The 17069-nt window shown below is 39.1% G+C and overlaps 1 protein-coding gene across 1 annotated transcript; it reads right to left on the bottom strand.

Moving 5' to 3' along the window:
* Window positions 1-150: 150 nt before the first annotated feature.
* ugcg (UDP-glucose ceramide glucosyltransferase) lies at window positions 151-15248 on the bottom strand. Its single transcript, XM_061926824.2, has 10 exons — window positions 14637-15248; window positions 8943-9087; window positions 8775-8877; window positions 8606-8707; window positions 8423-8535; window positions 1333-1511; window positions 1172-1258; window positions 988-1095; window positions 832-910; window positions 151-764 (listed from the first exon to the last, which is right to left on the bottom strand). The coding sequence occupies exons 1-10, from the start codon at window positions 14732-14734 to the stop codon at window positions 594-596; spliced, it is 1185 nt and encodes a 394-aa protein (XP_061782808.1). The 5' UTR covers window positions 14735-15248; the 3' UTR covers window positions 151-593.
* Window positions 15249-17069: the final 1821 nt, after the last annotated feature.

Genomic DNA, 17069 nt, shown 5'->3' on the forward strand with positions numbered 1-17069 from the left:
GTAATTGTCGGGAAAAAGAATGGAGACTCACATTGGGGTTTGTCGTGTGCTTATATCGCATGTTGTGCAATAAAGACATTACAATATTGACGTCACTTCACCTTTCAGTCTGCGACAAAACAATATAAAGTGTCCCGAGCAGCACCTCAGAATGGTCGAAGACAAAACTTTATTGTTCCGTTTTGACAACACGCGGCGCTGTGATTGGTCAGCTGCGACATGAAAGGACGTCTGATTGGACGCCAACCAGGCGGGTTCATCCGACGTCGCGAGACGTCATCAACCGAACCCCCCGTGGCTATGCTAACAGCTAATACTATGCTAATCTGGCGCCTGCTAGCTGAAATGTTGGGACGCAACACTGGCGTGCGCAAGCGTGTTTTTTTTTTGTCACGTGCACGCTCATAACACTGTTTGACAGCGTGGGAGCACGTGGGCTCCCCATTGGACCGCTCTGGCGACGTCATCCCGCATCGCCACGTCTTCCCGCGCTCTCATTGGCCGCCGAGGCCTCGTTGACGTTAGCACCGAAATTCAAACATAAATACTTTAAAAACATTAAAGTCTTCTGTGGAGGGACGTCGCCGCGGCAACTAGACGTCCAGAATCTCCTCAGCTGTGCCGCCGCAGCGGAGCCGGTACCGGCCGGTCCGCCAGCTGATGGTCGGGTCCCACAGCGCCGACAGGAAGATCTGCACCGCCATGGACTCCCTGATGAACCACGCCACGGCAAAGTCCAGCTTGGAGAAGCTCGGCGGTCCGCCCTGTCAATCAAAGAGTCAAGTTGGCGGCGGCGGCGGCGGAGGCGGAGCCCAACAAACGTGTCGGTACCTGAACGCCCGTCAGTTGGACGTAGTCCGCCAAGAACCAGGCCAGACAGTGACACATGAAGAACACCATCATGTCCCACCTGGACAAAGTCCACACTTTTATTGCATCACTTCCTGCTCGCCGCCCACTTTTACGGCGGCGTGGTTGGCGACTGACCTGAAGACGTGATGCGCCGCCCAGCCAATGATGAGGCTGGCCAGGAAGCACTCGGAGATGGGTTCCAGCACGGTGCCAGGAAGCATGTTAATCCTTAGCTTGGTCCACCTGCAACATGCCAAAACGTCATCATCATCATCATCATTATTGGCGAAGTGGGCGTGGTCAGCAAAGGACAGGTCACCTGATCAGGCGTGACTGGAACTGGCCGATGGAGTACGAGCCGGAGTTCTGCAGGGCCACCTGCGTCGCCATGGAGAACTTCCAGCCTCTGAGGAGAACCAAATGGACACGGAGGTCAGCGCCGAGGCCCCGCCCACGAGGCCCCCACGCCAGCACGCTAACCTGTCGGCGATGGCCTTCGCCATAAAGTAGTCCTCTGCGATGTATTGCGCGAACGCCACCAGCCCGCCGGCCTGGTCCAGGACGTCCTTCCTCATCAGGCAGGACATCCCCGTCACGCACTTGATGCCCATCACGTTGGCGGAGATGTAGGAGCGCGGGTGCGACGTGCCGAAGTAGACCTGCGAGCAGAAGACGGTCACGCTACATCAGGACTGGCCGAAGGTTTGAAAAATAAAAGCATGCGGAGGCCATTTGGATATTTTTCATTTTCAAAACAAAGATTACTTCTTTACAAAGTCAACACATCAGCTTTAAGACACATTTTATTATTCTGCCCTCACTTCTCCTTCCCAGCGTGCGCGCCGAGACAGATAGTTAACACATACTTGCCAACCTTGAGACCTCCGATTTCCGGGGGTGGGGGGGTGGGGGGGGCGTGGTCGGGGGCGGCGGGGGCGTGGTAGGGGGCGGTGCTAAGAGGGGAGGAGTATATTTACAGCTAGAATTCACCATATACACACACATAACACTCATCTACTCATTGTTGAGTTAAGGGTTGAAATCCTTGTTCTCTGTCACTATTTTTCTAACCATGCCGAACACCCTTTCGCAGGTACCCAGAAAGGTTTCGAGTACCACCAAAAAAACTGAATCTCTGAAGACAGTATAAAAATCTGTGTTAAAGGTGTACAATAGAGATGCGCGGTTTGCGGGCACAACCGCGGATTATCCGCGGATCGGGCGGATGAAATTAAAAAAAAATTAGATTTTATCCGCGGGTCGGGTTGGGCGGTTGAAATAAAAAAAAATTAGATTTTAAATAAATTCAGGCGGGTGGCAGTTAAACCATCCATCCATCCATCCATTTTCTACCGCTTATTCCCTTTGGGGTCGCGGGGGGCGCTGGAGCCTATCTCAGCTACAATCGGGCGGAAGGCGGGGTACACCCTGGACAAGTCGCCACCTCATCGCAGGGCCAACACAGTTAAACCAATTGGGAAATATATATACATAGTTAAATGTTGTTACCCACATACGAAAAACGAGCAGGCACCTGCAGCATATGCCACAACAGAAGAAGAAGAAAAAAAAAAGAGATGGACACTTTTACGGAGCGGAGAAGGCCCCCGACGCCTCGCCGGGGTCCGGGACCGAGGCCCCTTCCCCCGAGAGGGCCCCACCGGGAGCCGTAGCTGAGGTGATCCACGAGAAGGGCCCGACGCACGTCCAGGGTCACCACTGTGCCCACCGCACCGACACCCCGCCTCGTCCGCCTTCGCCGTGGCCGGCGTCACGCGCAGCAGGTAAGCAGCTTACCTGCCCGCCACCCCCGTGGCCGGGGGCTCGTAACATGGGTCACTCCGCGCGCTCCGCCCGCGCAGCTTACCTGCCCGCCACCCCTGTTGCCGGGGGCGCGTAACAGGGGTCACTCCGCGCGCAGTGCGCTCACGAAAGGGGTGGGGCTCACCCTGGTTGATATAGACAGCAGGACGGTGGCCATGGAAGTCGGAACCCGCTAAGGAGTGTGTAACAACCCACCTGCCGAATCAACTAGCCCTGAAAATGGATGGCGCTGGAGCGTCGGGCCCATACCCGGCCGTCGCCGGCAGCGAGACGCGCTTGGAGGTGCGCTCAGCGCGGCTCCCATATGATTGCGCACTGGTGTGCGTCTGGGTCGTGACAGCGTGGCACGCGAATGTCTGTGCTGCATTGGATTAGTCTCCTTTCTTTAACAGGCAAAAGCTTTATAACCTCACTAATGCCTTGCATCGTCTATATTAGATATATAACAACGGGCGGGTGCGGTTCTGATCAAATGTTACATCGGGTGGATGGCGGATGGTTGACGACTTTCTGATGCGGTTGCGGATGAAATAATTGCCTATCCGCGCATCTCTAATATATATATATATATTTATATATATATATATATATATATATATATAAAAATAAAAGAAATACTTGAATTTCAGTGTTCATTTATTTACACATATACACACACATAACACTCATCTACTCATTGTTGAGTTAAGGGTTGAAATCCTTGTTCTATTCTCTGTCACTATTTTTCCAACCATGCCGAACACCCTTTCGCAGGTACCCAGAAAGGTTTCGAGTACCACCAAAAAAACTGAATCTCTGAAGACAGTATAAAAATCTGTGTTAATGGTGTACAAATACTGTTTGTATAATAAGCATGTTATTTTTTTTTACAAATGAGGGTTAAGAGTTCAGTACTAAAAAAAAGAAAGAAAAGAATGTGGCTTAAGTACAGTTTTTTAATTGAGCTGCTGCATTTTTCGGTTGGGTTGTTTATTTATTTTGAGTAACTTCTATACATTTCTAAAAGGGGAGGAATGTAATAGTGATCTATGTTTGTCTGTTGCCATCTCCTGGTGAATGTTGGCTATAGCGTACTGGGGTTACTTTTTGGTTGGCCAACGATTTACGTGGTGTTGCGCACCTGACGTCATTCAGGTCCGCATGGAGCTGGAGGGGGCGTGGCTTCCAGCTCCGCTTGAATTTCGGGAGATTTTCGGGAGAAAATTTGTCCCGGGAGGTTTTTGGGAGAGGCGCTGAATTTCGGGAGTCTCCCGGAAAATCCGGGAGGGTTGGCAAGTATGAGTTAACAGCTTGAAGAAACAGAAGTTTTTCTTTTGATTTATTTTTCTTCCTCAGTTTTATTTCTTTACACCGCTTCCTTTATTTAGGATTGTAGAACTAAAAAATATAAACATTACAAAAGTATATTGTGTATTTTACACACATAACATAGCAGGTTTAATGTTGATACACACAGCAAACATTGCACACACACACACACATGGTTTAAGACAATGAAACCTGAGGTGTAGCTTTACCGACCTCTGCTGGTCAAATTCAGCGCTGCATGTATTTAACCAGTTTTGATCGACAAAATTAAACAAAAGACATTAAAGTCAGCAATTTAAAAAAATGCATACTTTGTTGTTAAGTGGTATGCTGATTGCTAGCTGACAACTAGCACGCTAATCACTAGCTGACAACTGGTGCATTAATCGCTAGCTGACAACTGGTGCACTAATTGCTAGCTGACATCTAAAGTGCTAATCGTGAGCGGACAAATAGTCCTAACTGCTAGCTGACAACTAGTGCACTAATCGCTAGCTGCAACTGCTAGCCGACAAATAGTGCGCTAATCGCTAGCTGACAACTGGTGTGCTATTTGCTAGCCAACAACTAAAGTTCTAATTGTTGGCTGACAACCAAAGCCATAATTGCTAGCTGAAAACCGGTGCTCTAATTGCTTGCTAACAACGGGTGCACTAATTACTAGCTGACAACTAGAGTGCCAGTTGCTAGGTGACAACTAAAGCCCTAAATGCTAGCTGACAACTGGTGCGCTAATAGCTAGTTGATAACTGATGCGCTAATTGCTAACTGATATCTAGGACGCTAATCGCTAGCCGACAACTGGTGTGCTAATTGCTAGCAGACATCTAAAGCGCTAATCGTGAGCTGACAAAAAAAGTCCTAACTGCTAGCTGACACCAATTGCGCTAATCTCTAGCTGACAACAGGTGTGCTATTTGCTAGCCAACAACTAAAGTTCTAATTGTTGGCTGACAACCAAAGCCATAATTGCTAGCTGAAAACCGGTGCTCTAATTGCTAGCTGACAACTAAAGCCCTAATTGCTTGCTAACAACGGCTGCGCTAATTACTAGCTGACAACTAGAGTGCCAGTTGCTAGGTGACAACTAAAGCCCTAAATGCTAGCTGACAACTGGTGCGCTAATAGCTATTTGATATCGGATGCGCTAATCGCTAGCTGACAACTGGTGTGCTATTTGCTAGCCAACAACTAAAGTTCTAATTGTTGGCTGACAACCAAAGCCATAATTGCTAGCTGAAAACCGGTGCTCTAATTGCTAGCTGACAACTAAAGCCCTAATTGCTTGCTAACAACGGCTGCGCTAATTACTGGCTGACAACTAGAGTGCCAGTTGCTAGGTGACAACTAAAGCCCTAAATGCTAGCTGACAACTGGTGCGCTAATAGCTATTTGATAACTGATGCGCTAATTGCTAGCTGATATCTAGAACGCTAATCGCTATTTGATAACTGATGCGCTAATTGCTAGCTGATATCTAGAACGCTAATTGCTAGCTGACAACTGGTGTGCTAATTGCTAGCAGACATCTAAAGCGCTAATCGTGAGCTGACAAAAAAAGTCCTAACTGCTAGCTGACACCAATTGCGCTAATCGCTAGCTGACAACTCGTGTGCTATTTGCTAGCCAACAACTAAAGTTGTAATTTTTGACTGCCAACCAAAGCCATAATTGCTAGCTGACAAGTAAAGCCCTAATTGCTTGCTAACAACGGGTGCGCTAATTACTAGCTGACAACTAGAGTGCCAGTTGCTAGGTGACAACTAAAGCCCTAAATGCTAGCTGACAACTGGTGCGCTAATAGCTATTTGATAACTGATGCACATATGCTAGCTGATATCTAGGACGCTAATCGCTAGCTGACAACTGGTGTGCTAATTGCTAGCAGACATATAAAGCGCTAATCGTGAGCTGACAAAAAAAAGTCCTAACTGCTAGCTGACACCAATTGCGCTAATCTCTAGCTGACCACTGGTGTGCTATTTGCTAGCCAACAACTAAAGTTCTAATTGTTGGCTGACAACCAAAGCCATAATTGCTAGCTGAAAACCGGTGCTCTAATTGCTAGCTGACAACTAAAGCCATTTCAATAAATGTATACTTTGTTGTACAGTTGCTGTTAAATCTCCAATTTTCGCAGATTTTTTTGGGGGTGGATAGTGCCATCTTCTTCTACTTCATTGTGACACATCTGCCTCACTCTCGCCCCCCGCAGGGTGGCAGGAGTACTGCATGTATGAGCAACCCTGTTCTACATGCTTTCATCAAGTCTATTTGGGTGTTGTTGAGCGGGCCAAATTGAGGGCTCTGACTCTCTAACTGTATTAAAACTACAAAATAAAGACAACTTCAGATTGTTTTCTTTGTCTTATTTTGTCCAAAAATAGAACAAACACATTCTAAAAATAATACAATAAAAATATAGAAAGAAATAGCGGTAAAGTTTAAATCCATGAAGGAAAGCAGAAAGTGAATGAATGTTTATAACTCAATACATTTAAATACGCATAATCATCTCTTTTCTTTTGGATTATTATTATTTTTTAAGAATGAAGTCATGTTTATGACAACCTTTTTCCATGAATGTGAGATATAACAGGATAATGCACACATTTATCATTTGTTTTCAAAACGCTTACAAAAAAGTGTCACCCCAAAAATCTACTGTGGGACCCCCATTTTTATGACTTGATGGGGTCCCATAAATGTATATATATAAATTCCTAGCGCCAACATTGATGGAGTATTGGTGCGTGCAGAACAGCAGCAGGTGGCTGTGGCCTGTGGGCCGCTTCTAATACTAATCAAATACCATCCCGGGGGCCACAGATCATTCATCCCTTGTCTTTGACACATAGCATCTAGTGGTAGACCAAAAGTTGGTTTTAATACTAATCAAATATCATTTATCCCAAGACTTTGACACATAGCATGTAGTGGTACACCAAAATTTGGTTCTACTACTAATCAAATATCATCCCGGGGGCCACAGATCATTCATCCCTTGACTTTGACACACAGCATGTAGTGGTAGACCAAAAGTTGGTTTTAATACTAATCAAATATCATCCCGGGGGCCACAGATCATTCATTCCTTGACTTTGACACATAAATTGGTTTTAATACTAATCAAATATCATCCCGGGGGCCACAGATCATTCGTTCCTTGACTTTGACACATAGCATCTAGTAGTACACCAAAATTTGGTTCTACTACTAATCAAAATAATCTCGGGGGCCACAGATCATTCATCCCTTGACTTTGACACATAGCATCTAGTGGTACACCAAAAGTTGGTTTTAATACTAATCAAATATCATCCCGTGGGCCATAGATCATTTGTTCCTTGACTTTGACACATAGCATCTAGTGGTACACCAAAATTTGGTTCTACTACTAATCAAAATCATCTCGGGGGCCACAGATCATTCATCCCTTAACTTTGACACACAGCATGTAGTGGTAGACCAAAAGTTGGTTTTAATACTAATCAAATATCATCCCGGGGGTCATAGATCATTCGTTCCTTGACTTTGACACATAAATTGGTTTTAATACTAATCAAATATCATCCCGGGGGCCACAGATCATTCGTTCCTTGACTTTGACACATAGCACCTAGTGGTAGACCAAAAGTTGGTTTTAATACTAATCAAATATCATTTATCCCAAGACTTTGACACATAGCATCTAGTGGTACACCAAAATTTGGTTCTACTACTAATCAAATATCATCCCGAGGGCCACAGATCATTCATCCCTTGACTTTGACACATAGCATCTAGTGGTACACCAAAAGTTGGTTTTAATACTAATCAAATATCATCCCGGGGGCCATAGATCATTCATTTCTTGACTTTGACACATAAATTGGTTTTAATACTAATCAAATATAATTCATCCCTTAACTTTGACACATAGCATCTAGTGGTACACCAAAAGTTGGTTTTAATACTAATCAAATATCATTTATCCCAAGACTTTGACACACAGCATGTAGTGGTAGACCAAAATGTGGTTCTACTACTAATCAAAATCATCTCAGGGGTCACAGATCATTCATCCCTTGACTTTGACACATAGCATCTAGTAGTAGACCAAAAGTTGGTTTTAATACTAATCAAATATCATTTATCCCAAGACTTTGACACATAGCATCTAGTGATAGACCAAAATGTGGTTCTACTACTAATCAAAATCATCTCGGGGGTCACAGATCATTTATCCCTTGACTTTGACACATAGCATGTAGTGGTACACAAAAACAATCAATGAAATATTAAAATAAATGTCAGCTTTAGTCAACATTGCAACTTTTTCTCGTTACTGTTTGATCTTTTATTCCACTTTTTAGTGTTTTTTTGTGTAATAGTATTTTTAAAATGTAAAAAATGAGCAAAATAAAAGCCCCAGGGTCGCACTTTGTCTGAGCCTCACCTGCTCCAGCGTGGCGGCGAAGCCCTGGCGATCGGCGACGTAGGGCAGCCCGTGGACCAGGCCCACCTTCTCCGTCATCTGGTTGGTCATGTCCGTCAGTGTGTCCGCTTTCACTGCGCACACAAACGCAGTTAGCATGCGTTAGCATTAGCACAAGCAGTCGAGAAGGCGAAGGTCAGCGACCTCTGATGCCGCTGTCGCAGATCCACACCAGCCCGTACTTGGCGCCCTCGTAGCCCGGCATCAGGTTGTTTATCTTGGGGTTGATCCCCACCTTTTTCCCGCCTGCCGGCGACACATTGACGGACGTTAGCGCCGCGACTAGAAGACGTGGCGAGGGAGGCGGTCTTACCGATGAAGAGGCGGGCGTCCACGTTGGGATACTTTCCCAAAAGTTTCTTGCAAACGTCCACCGCCGGGTCGTCTTGGTCCTGGACGCACATGAGGATCTCGTACTGCGGAACAAACACAGTGCTGGAGTCAGCGGGGTCAAGTGGAGGGGGGGCGTGGCTTCCTTCACCTTGGGGTAATCCAGCATGAAGAAGGTCTCCAGGTTGGAGATGAGGTTGGAGTCCATGCCCTTAAGGGGCTTCAGCAGAGAGACTCCCGCCATTTGCGCAAAGGGCTGCTTGACCTCTGACCTCTTCTTGTGAAGGTGGAGGCGCCTGCGGGGGTCAGAGGTCAGAGGCGTCACGTGACCATGAAATGCAATGTTTTTCTTCTGAGCGTCCTTTATTATTGTGTAATAGTGGTTAAATATATCCCTTTACAACAAATACTTGTGGAACATTTGCTGTTGAATAAACTATTAATAATAAAGTAATACTTCACATCATGTTGCAATCAAAACATCGCGATTAGGTCCAATTTAAGCGCTATTCACCCTATTTATTATTATTATTTATTATTATTAATAATGTAATATTCACATTATGTCTGAATCAAAACATCGCGATTAGGTCTAATTTAAGCGCTATTCACCCTAATTATTATTATTTATTTATTATTATTAATAATGTAATATTCACATTATGTTTGAATCAAAACTTCACGATTAGGTCAAATCTAAGTGCTATTCACCCTATTTATTATTATTTATTTATTTATTATTATTAATAATGTAATATTCACATTAAGTCTGAATCAAAACATCATGATTAGGTCAAATTTAAGCGCTATTCACCCTATTTATTATTATTTATTTATTTATTATTATTATTAATAATGTAATATTCACATTATGTCTGAATCAAAACATCACGATTAGGTCAAATGTAAGCGCTATTCACCCTATTTATTAATATTATTTATTTATTATTATTAATAATGTAATATTCACTTTATGTCTGAATCAAAACATCGCGATTAGATAAAATGTAAGCGCTATTCACCCTATTTATTATTATTTATTTATTTATTATTATTAATAATGTAATATTCACATTAAGTCTGAATCAAAACATCATGATTAGGTCAAATTTAAGCACTATTCACCCTATTTATTATTATTTATTTGTTTATTATTATTATTAATAATGTAATATTCACATTATGTCTGAATCAAAACATCACGATTAGGTCAAATTTAAGCGCCATTCACCCTATTTATTACTATTTATTTATTATTATTAATAATGTAATATTCACATTATGTTGGAATCAAAACATCGCGATTAGGTCAAAATTTAAGCGCTATTCACCCTATTTATTATTATTATTTATTTATTATTATTAATAATGTAATATTCACATTATGTCTGAATCAAAACATCACGATTAGGTCAAATTTAAGCGCTATTCACCCTATTTATTATTATTTATTTATTTATTATTATTAATAATGTAATATTCACATTATGGTTGAATCAAAACATCGCGATTAGGTCATATTTAAGCGCTAGTCACCCTATTTATTATTATTAATAATGTGATATTCACATTATGTCTGAGTCAAAACATCACGATTAGGTCAAATTTAAGCGCTATTCACCCTATTTATTATTATTTATTTATTTATTATTATTAATAATGTAATATTCACATTATGTCTGAATCAAAACATCGCGATTAGGTCAAAATTAAGCGCTATTCACCCTATTTATTATTTATTTATTTATTATTATTAATAATGTAATATTCACATTATGTCTGAATCAAAACATCGCGATTAGGTCAAATTTAAGCGCTATTCACCCTATTTATTATTACTTATTTATTTATTATTAGTAGTAATGTAATATTCACATTATGGTTGAATCAAAACATCGCGATTAGGTCATATTTAAGCGCTATTCACCCTATTTATTATTAATAATGTAATATTCACATTATGTCTGAATCAAAACATCACGATTAGATAAAATTTAAGCGCTATTCACCCTATTTATTATTATTATTTATTTATTATTATTAATAATGTAATATTCATATTATGTCTGAATCAAAACATCGCAATTAGGTCAAATGTAAGCTTTATTCACCCTATTTATTACTATTTATTTATTTATTTATTTTTATTAATAATATAATATAATATTCACATTATGTTTGAATCAAAACATCGTGATTAGGTCAAATTTAAGCGCCATTCACCCTATTTATTACTATTTATTTATTATTATTAATAATGTAATATTCACATTATGTTGGAATCAAAACATCGCGATTAAGTCAAATTTAAGCGCTATTCACCCTATTTATTATTACTTATTTATTTATTAATAGTAGTAATGTAATATTCACATTATGGTTGAATCAAAACATCGCGATTAGGTCAAATTTAAGCACTATTCACCCTACTTATTATTATTAATAATGTGATATTCACATTGTGTTTGAATCAAAACATCTCAATTAGGTCAAATTTGAGCGCTATTCACCCTATGTATTATTATTTATTTACTTAATATTATTAATAATGTAATATTCACATTATGTTGGAATCAAAACATCACGATTAGGTCCAATTTAAGCGCTATTCACCCTATTTATTATTTATTTATTTATTTATTATTATTAATAATGTAATATTCACATTATGTCTTAATCAAAACATCGTGATTAGGTCAAATTTAAGCGCTATTCACCCTATTTATTATTACTTATTTATTTATTATTAGTAGTAATGTAATATTCACATTATGGTTGAATCAAAACATCGCGATTAGGTCAAATTTAAGCGCTATTCACCCTATTTATTATTATTATTAATAATGTGATATTCACATTATGTCTGAATCAAAACATCGCGATTAGGTCAAATTCAAGCGCTATTCATCCTATTTATTATTATTTATTTATTTATTATTATTAATAATGTAATATTCACATTATGTCTGAATCAAAACATCGCGATTAGGTCAAATTTAAGCGCTATTCACCCTATTTATTATTATTATTTATTTATTTATTATTAATAATGTAATATTCACATTATGTCTGAATCAAAACATCGCAATTAGGTCAAATTTAAGCGCTAATCACCCTATTTATTATTATTATTTATTTATTTATTATTATTAATAATGTAATATTCACATTATGTCTGAATCAAAACATCGCGATTAGGTCAAATTTAAGCGCTATTCACCCTATTTATTACTATTTATTTATTTATTATTATTAATAATATAATAATCACATTATGTTTGAATCAAAACATTGCGATTAGGTCAAATTTAAGCGTTATTCACCCTATTTATTATTTTTTATTTATTTATTATTATTAATAATATAATATTCACATTATGTTTGAATCAAAACATCACGATTAGGTCAAATTTAAGCGCCATTCACCCTATCTATTACTATTTATTTATTTATTTATTATTATTATTAATAATATAATATTCACATTATGTTTGAATCAAAACATCGCGATTAGGTCAAATTTAAGCGCCATTCACCCTATTTATTACTATTTATTTATTTATTATTATTAATAATGTAATATTCACATTATGTTGGAATCAAAACATCGCGATTAAGTCAAATGTAAGCGCTATTCACCCTATTTATTACTATTTATTTATTTATTTATTATTATTAATAATATAATATTCACATTATGTTTGAATCAAAACATCTCGATTAGGTCAAATTTGAGCGCTATTCATTTATTTATTTATTATTATTAATAATGTAATATTCACATTATGTTGGAATCAAAACATCACGATTAGGTCAAATTTAAGCGCTATTCACTAAGGCTGAAACGACGCGTCGACATAGTCGACGTCATCGGTTACGTAAATACGTCGACGCCGTTTTTGTGCGTCGGCGCGTCGCATATTTACGTCACACTACTGTCATGGCGGAGCGCAAAGCAGACGATGCGAGCGAGGGGAAAAAAGCACGCCAAAAGTCGTCAAAAGTGTCGGAGTATTTCAATAAACGGCCTAATAATGTTGTTGTATGCACACTGTGTCGAGCGGAAATGGCCTATCATAGCAGCACAACGGCTATGAACGAACATTTGAAAAGAAAACCCCCGACAGCGTTCTTGCCATCACCATCAACAAGTCAATCGTCCGCGTGCGTATACGTTGTCATTATTACACAAAAACATGAATGTGTCATTTGTATCTGCGTTGTAAATTCATAAACTAAAGCACCGTTTGCTCTGAGAGGCGCGTTTGGCGTGCCTGTTCAGTGTTTACAAAGACGCGCTCCTCTTTAACGCTGTGGAGAGGCGGCGGCGGCAAGCGAGCGGCGAGGTGGGGCGCGCCGGGAGCGACGCCGCAAGAGACAGGGGACGACGAGCGAGCGAGGAAGAGGAGAAAAGCGAGGAAAGAAAGAGAAAAGAGTTGGAAGAGAAAAGACTTTGTGTAAAATTAAAAGATTGTAAACCTGGCAAAGCCGTCTGGCGTTCAGTCTGTCGGTCCCGAAAGAACCCCACGGCACAAGACGTGTCACAAACGCTAACGTTAATTAGTTGTGCAAATACCTTTTACAACATTAACAGTTACATATACTATGTACAAACCAACAATTAACTTTCACTTTAATCATACTATCATTGTTGTGTTATTAAGCAAAATAAGCAATACTTTTACTTTTGTTGAAATGTTTACACTGTACACTTTTTTGTATTGGATGTTTAGCTTTATTTTTGCACATTTCAGCAAATAAGCAATACTTTTACTTTTGTTGAAATGTTTACACTTGTTACAGAATATTTCCGTTTTGCACTTTTTTGTATTGGATGTTTATCTTTATTTTTGCACATTTTAAAGCAAAATAAGCAATACTTTTACTTTTGAAATGCTTATACTATTCCAGAATATTAAGATTTGCACTGGATGTTTACTTTTATATTTGCACATTAAAAAGCAAATAAGCTACTTTTAATTTTGTTAAATGTTAAAAGTTTTAAATGTTTACATTGTTACAGAATATTTTGTCATGTTGTTGTCAATGTTGACTGAGTGGCCATACTTTTTTTTTTGTAAATAAAAGCCATGCCTTTTGAAAAAACTGGCCTACATTTATTTTTTCCTCTTCATTTTAAATAAAAAAAAAAATCGGTAAAAGGAAAAATAATCTATAGATTAATCGAAAAAAATAATCTATAGATTAACCGATTAATCGAAAAAACAAATCGATAGAAAAATAATCGTTAGCTGCAGCCCTACTATTCACCCTTACTGATAGTTTTAAATTCAAGTTTCACATATAAAAATATCAAGTTTAATACCGCAAGGTTGTGTTTTGACTATGTTGATATTTGGACTATTTTCCAAGGGCTGCTTCACCTCTGACCTCTTCTTGTGAAGGTGGAGGCGCCTGCAGGGGTCAGAGGTCGGACGCGTCACGTGACCAGGAAATACAATTTTATTTCTTCCTAGCGTTTTTTTTATTATTGTGTAATTATTATTGTGTGATAATCGTTAAATATATCCCTTTAGAATAAATACTTGTGGAACATTTGAAATTAAATAAACAATTAATAACAATGTAATATTTACATCATGTTTGAATCAAAACATCGCGATTAGGTCCAATTCAAGCGCTCGTCGACCTTAGTGACATTTCGAAATACGAGTTTCACACAAAAAAATGTCGAGTTTAAAACGTTGAGGTTGAGTTTGGATTTTGTTGATATTTGGACTATTTTCCAAAGTCCGAATGAGGAGCAGGAAGCGGCTCGTTAGCGTGCTAGCTAGCTAGCTAAGCTAGCGGCGATGCTAGGCTAGGCTAACGCGAAGCTACTCACACGTAAATGATGGACATGAGGTGCATGAGCCACAGCACCACAAACAACAAGAAGCCGAACACGGCCAGGCCCTGCATGACGACCTCCAACACCTCCATGTTGCTCCTCGGGGGGGCCGCCGGGCTCAAAGGTGTCGAGCAGCCGAGCGGCCTCGGGAGGGACGAGTGGACACCGGGACTCTCCAGGCAAAAAGTGCGACGAGCTCGGCTCCAAAAGAAGCCGACAAAAAAACAGCCCGAAGAGGCGCCCCAGCAGTCCGCTCAGGAGATCCACCAGCAGGGGACACGGAGAGAGTCCCACCCCGCCCGAACTGGAGCCTCCTGCGGTTTGACAGTCAGCAGACCGGCGGACGGTCACTCAGCTGACCCGGCAGGCAGGAGTGGTTGTCCCACTTCCGACCACTTTCAAAATAATTGTTAACCAGGAAGTCACTGAGTGTACCAAACCTATTAATCCCGTCATTTTGTACACATTATAATACCACTAAAGGTGGGGGGGAGTGATAAAAAAATAACAAGGTGTCCAGTAACCTATAGAGTGGCGTGGAAAGCATAACGTTTCACCAAATAAATAGTTCGAACTGGAATAACTACAATCTTCTCCGGCTGGCTGACGAGGATGACGTCAACGCGAACGTATTGCGTCATTTTTGGTTTCTCATTCCTGAGTGGATGATTTCCCCTTGACTCTTATTCATTCATCTATTTCCTCCTTCCTGTCTAACACCTGATCTTATATGTATATATTATATGACAGGGTTTTCAATGTTTTCCAGGCCCAGGACCCCCAAACTCATGGAGGGATGGAGCGGGGACCCCCAATTATATATCAAATAGTTTTCCGTTAAACTGCTCCTAAAGGTACATTGTTATTGTGCAATACAGTGCAACTTTTTCCACAGTTTGTTATGTAATGAATACATTAATTTCCCCACCTCAAAATTCTACACACAATACACTGTAAAAAAAAAAAAAATCCTATTTTAATGGTTAATTTACTCTAAATGTCTACTGTAATTTTTCTATTTTTTTTTAAATAGTTTATAAAACTGTAGAATTGAAGACATTATCTGTAAATAAACAATCCGCCTGTTATTTTAAGTCATATGCCAGGAATGACAAACTATGTATATTTTTATTTTTTTACAGAAAAATACCAAATTAATTATACACAGCATTTTCTGTTTTCTTAAATTATCTTTCAAATTCATGTAAAATTACGATATTTTTCCGCAAAACCTTTCATGAAAATTTCTGTAAATATAATGTTTTTGATCATTATTTGGTTTACAATGTTTTACTTTAATTTTATGGTTTTCGTTTGGCAGCCGTAGTTTTTTTACAGAATTTTTTTTTACAGTGTACCCCATAATTAAAACGTTTTTTATTTAAAATGTTTTATATGTGTATACTATATGACAGGGTCTTCAATGTTTTCCAGGCCCAGGACCCCCAAACTCATGGAGGGATGGAGTGGGGACCCCCAATTATATATCAAACAGTTTTCAGTTAAACTGCTCCTAAAGGTACATTGTTATTGTGCAATACAGTGCAACTTTTTCCACAGTTTGTTATGTAATGAATACATTAATTTCCCCCCCCTCAAAATTCTACACACTGTAAAAAAAAAAAATCCTATTTTAATGGTTAATTTACTCTAAATTACTACTGTAATTTATCTATTTTTTTTAAAATAGTTTATAAAACTGTAGAATTGAAGACATTATCCAATCCAATCCAATCCACTTTATTTATATAGCACATTTAAACAACAAAATGTTTCCAAAGTGCTGCACAACAATATTAAACACAATTAAAAACAATAAAAAAATAAATATGATTAAAAACAATTTCAAAGGGTAAAACCAATTAAAACAGTAAATAGAAAGCAAAATTTTAAAAACACAGAGGACAACAGAGGACCACACAACTCATTATCTGCAAATAAACAATCCGCCTGTTATTTTAAGTAATATGCCAGTAATGACAAACTATGTATATTTCTATTTTTTTTTTTACAGAAAAATACCAAATTAATTATACACAGCATTTTCTGTTTTCTTAAATTACCTTTCAAATTCATGTAAAATTACGATATTTTTCCGCAAAACGTTTCATGAAAATTTCTGTAAATATAATGTTTTTGATCATTATTTGGTTTACAATGTTTTACTTTAATTTTATGGTTTTCGTTTGGCAGCCGTAGTTTTTTTACATACTTTTTTTTACAGTGTACCCCATAATTAAAACGTTTTTATTTAAAAATGTTTATATGTACAGTATATATTATATGACAGGGTCTTCAATGTTTTCCAGGCCCAGGACCCCCAAACTCATGGAGGGATGGAGCGGGGACCCCCAATTATATATCAAACAGTTTTCAGTTAAACTGCTCCTAAAGGTACATTGTTATTGTGCAATACAGTGCAACTTT

Source organism: Nerophis lumbriciformis, linkage group LG32 (genome assembly GCF_033978685.3).
Source record: "Nerophis lumbriciformis linkage group LG32, RoL_Nlum_v2.1, whole genome shotgun sequence".
In the NCBI taxonomy this organism is placed as follows: Eukaryota; Metazoa; Chordata; class Actinopteri; order Syngnathiformes; family Syngnathidae; genus Nerophis; species Nerophis lumbriciformis.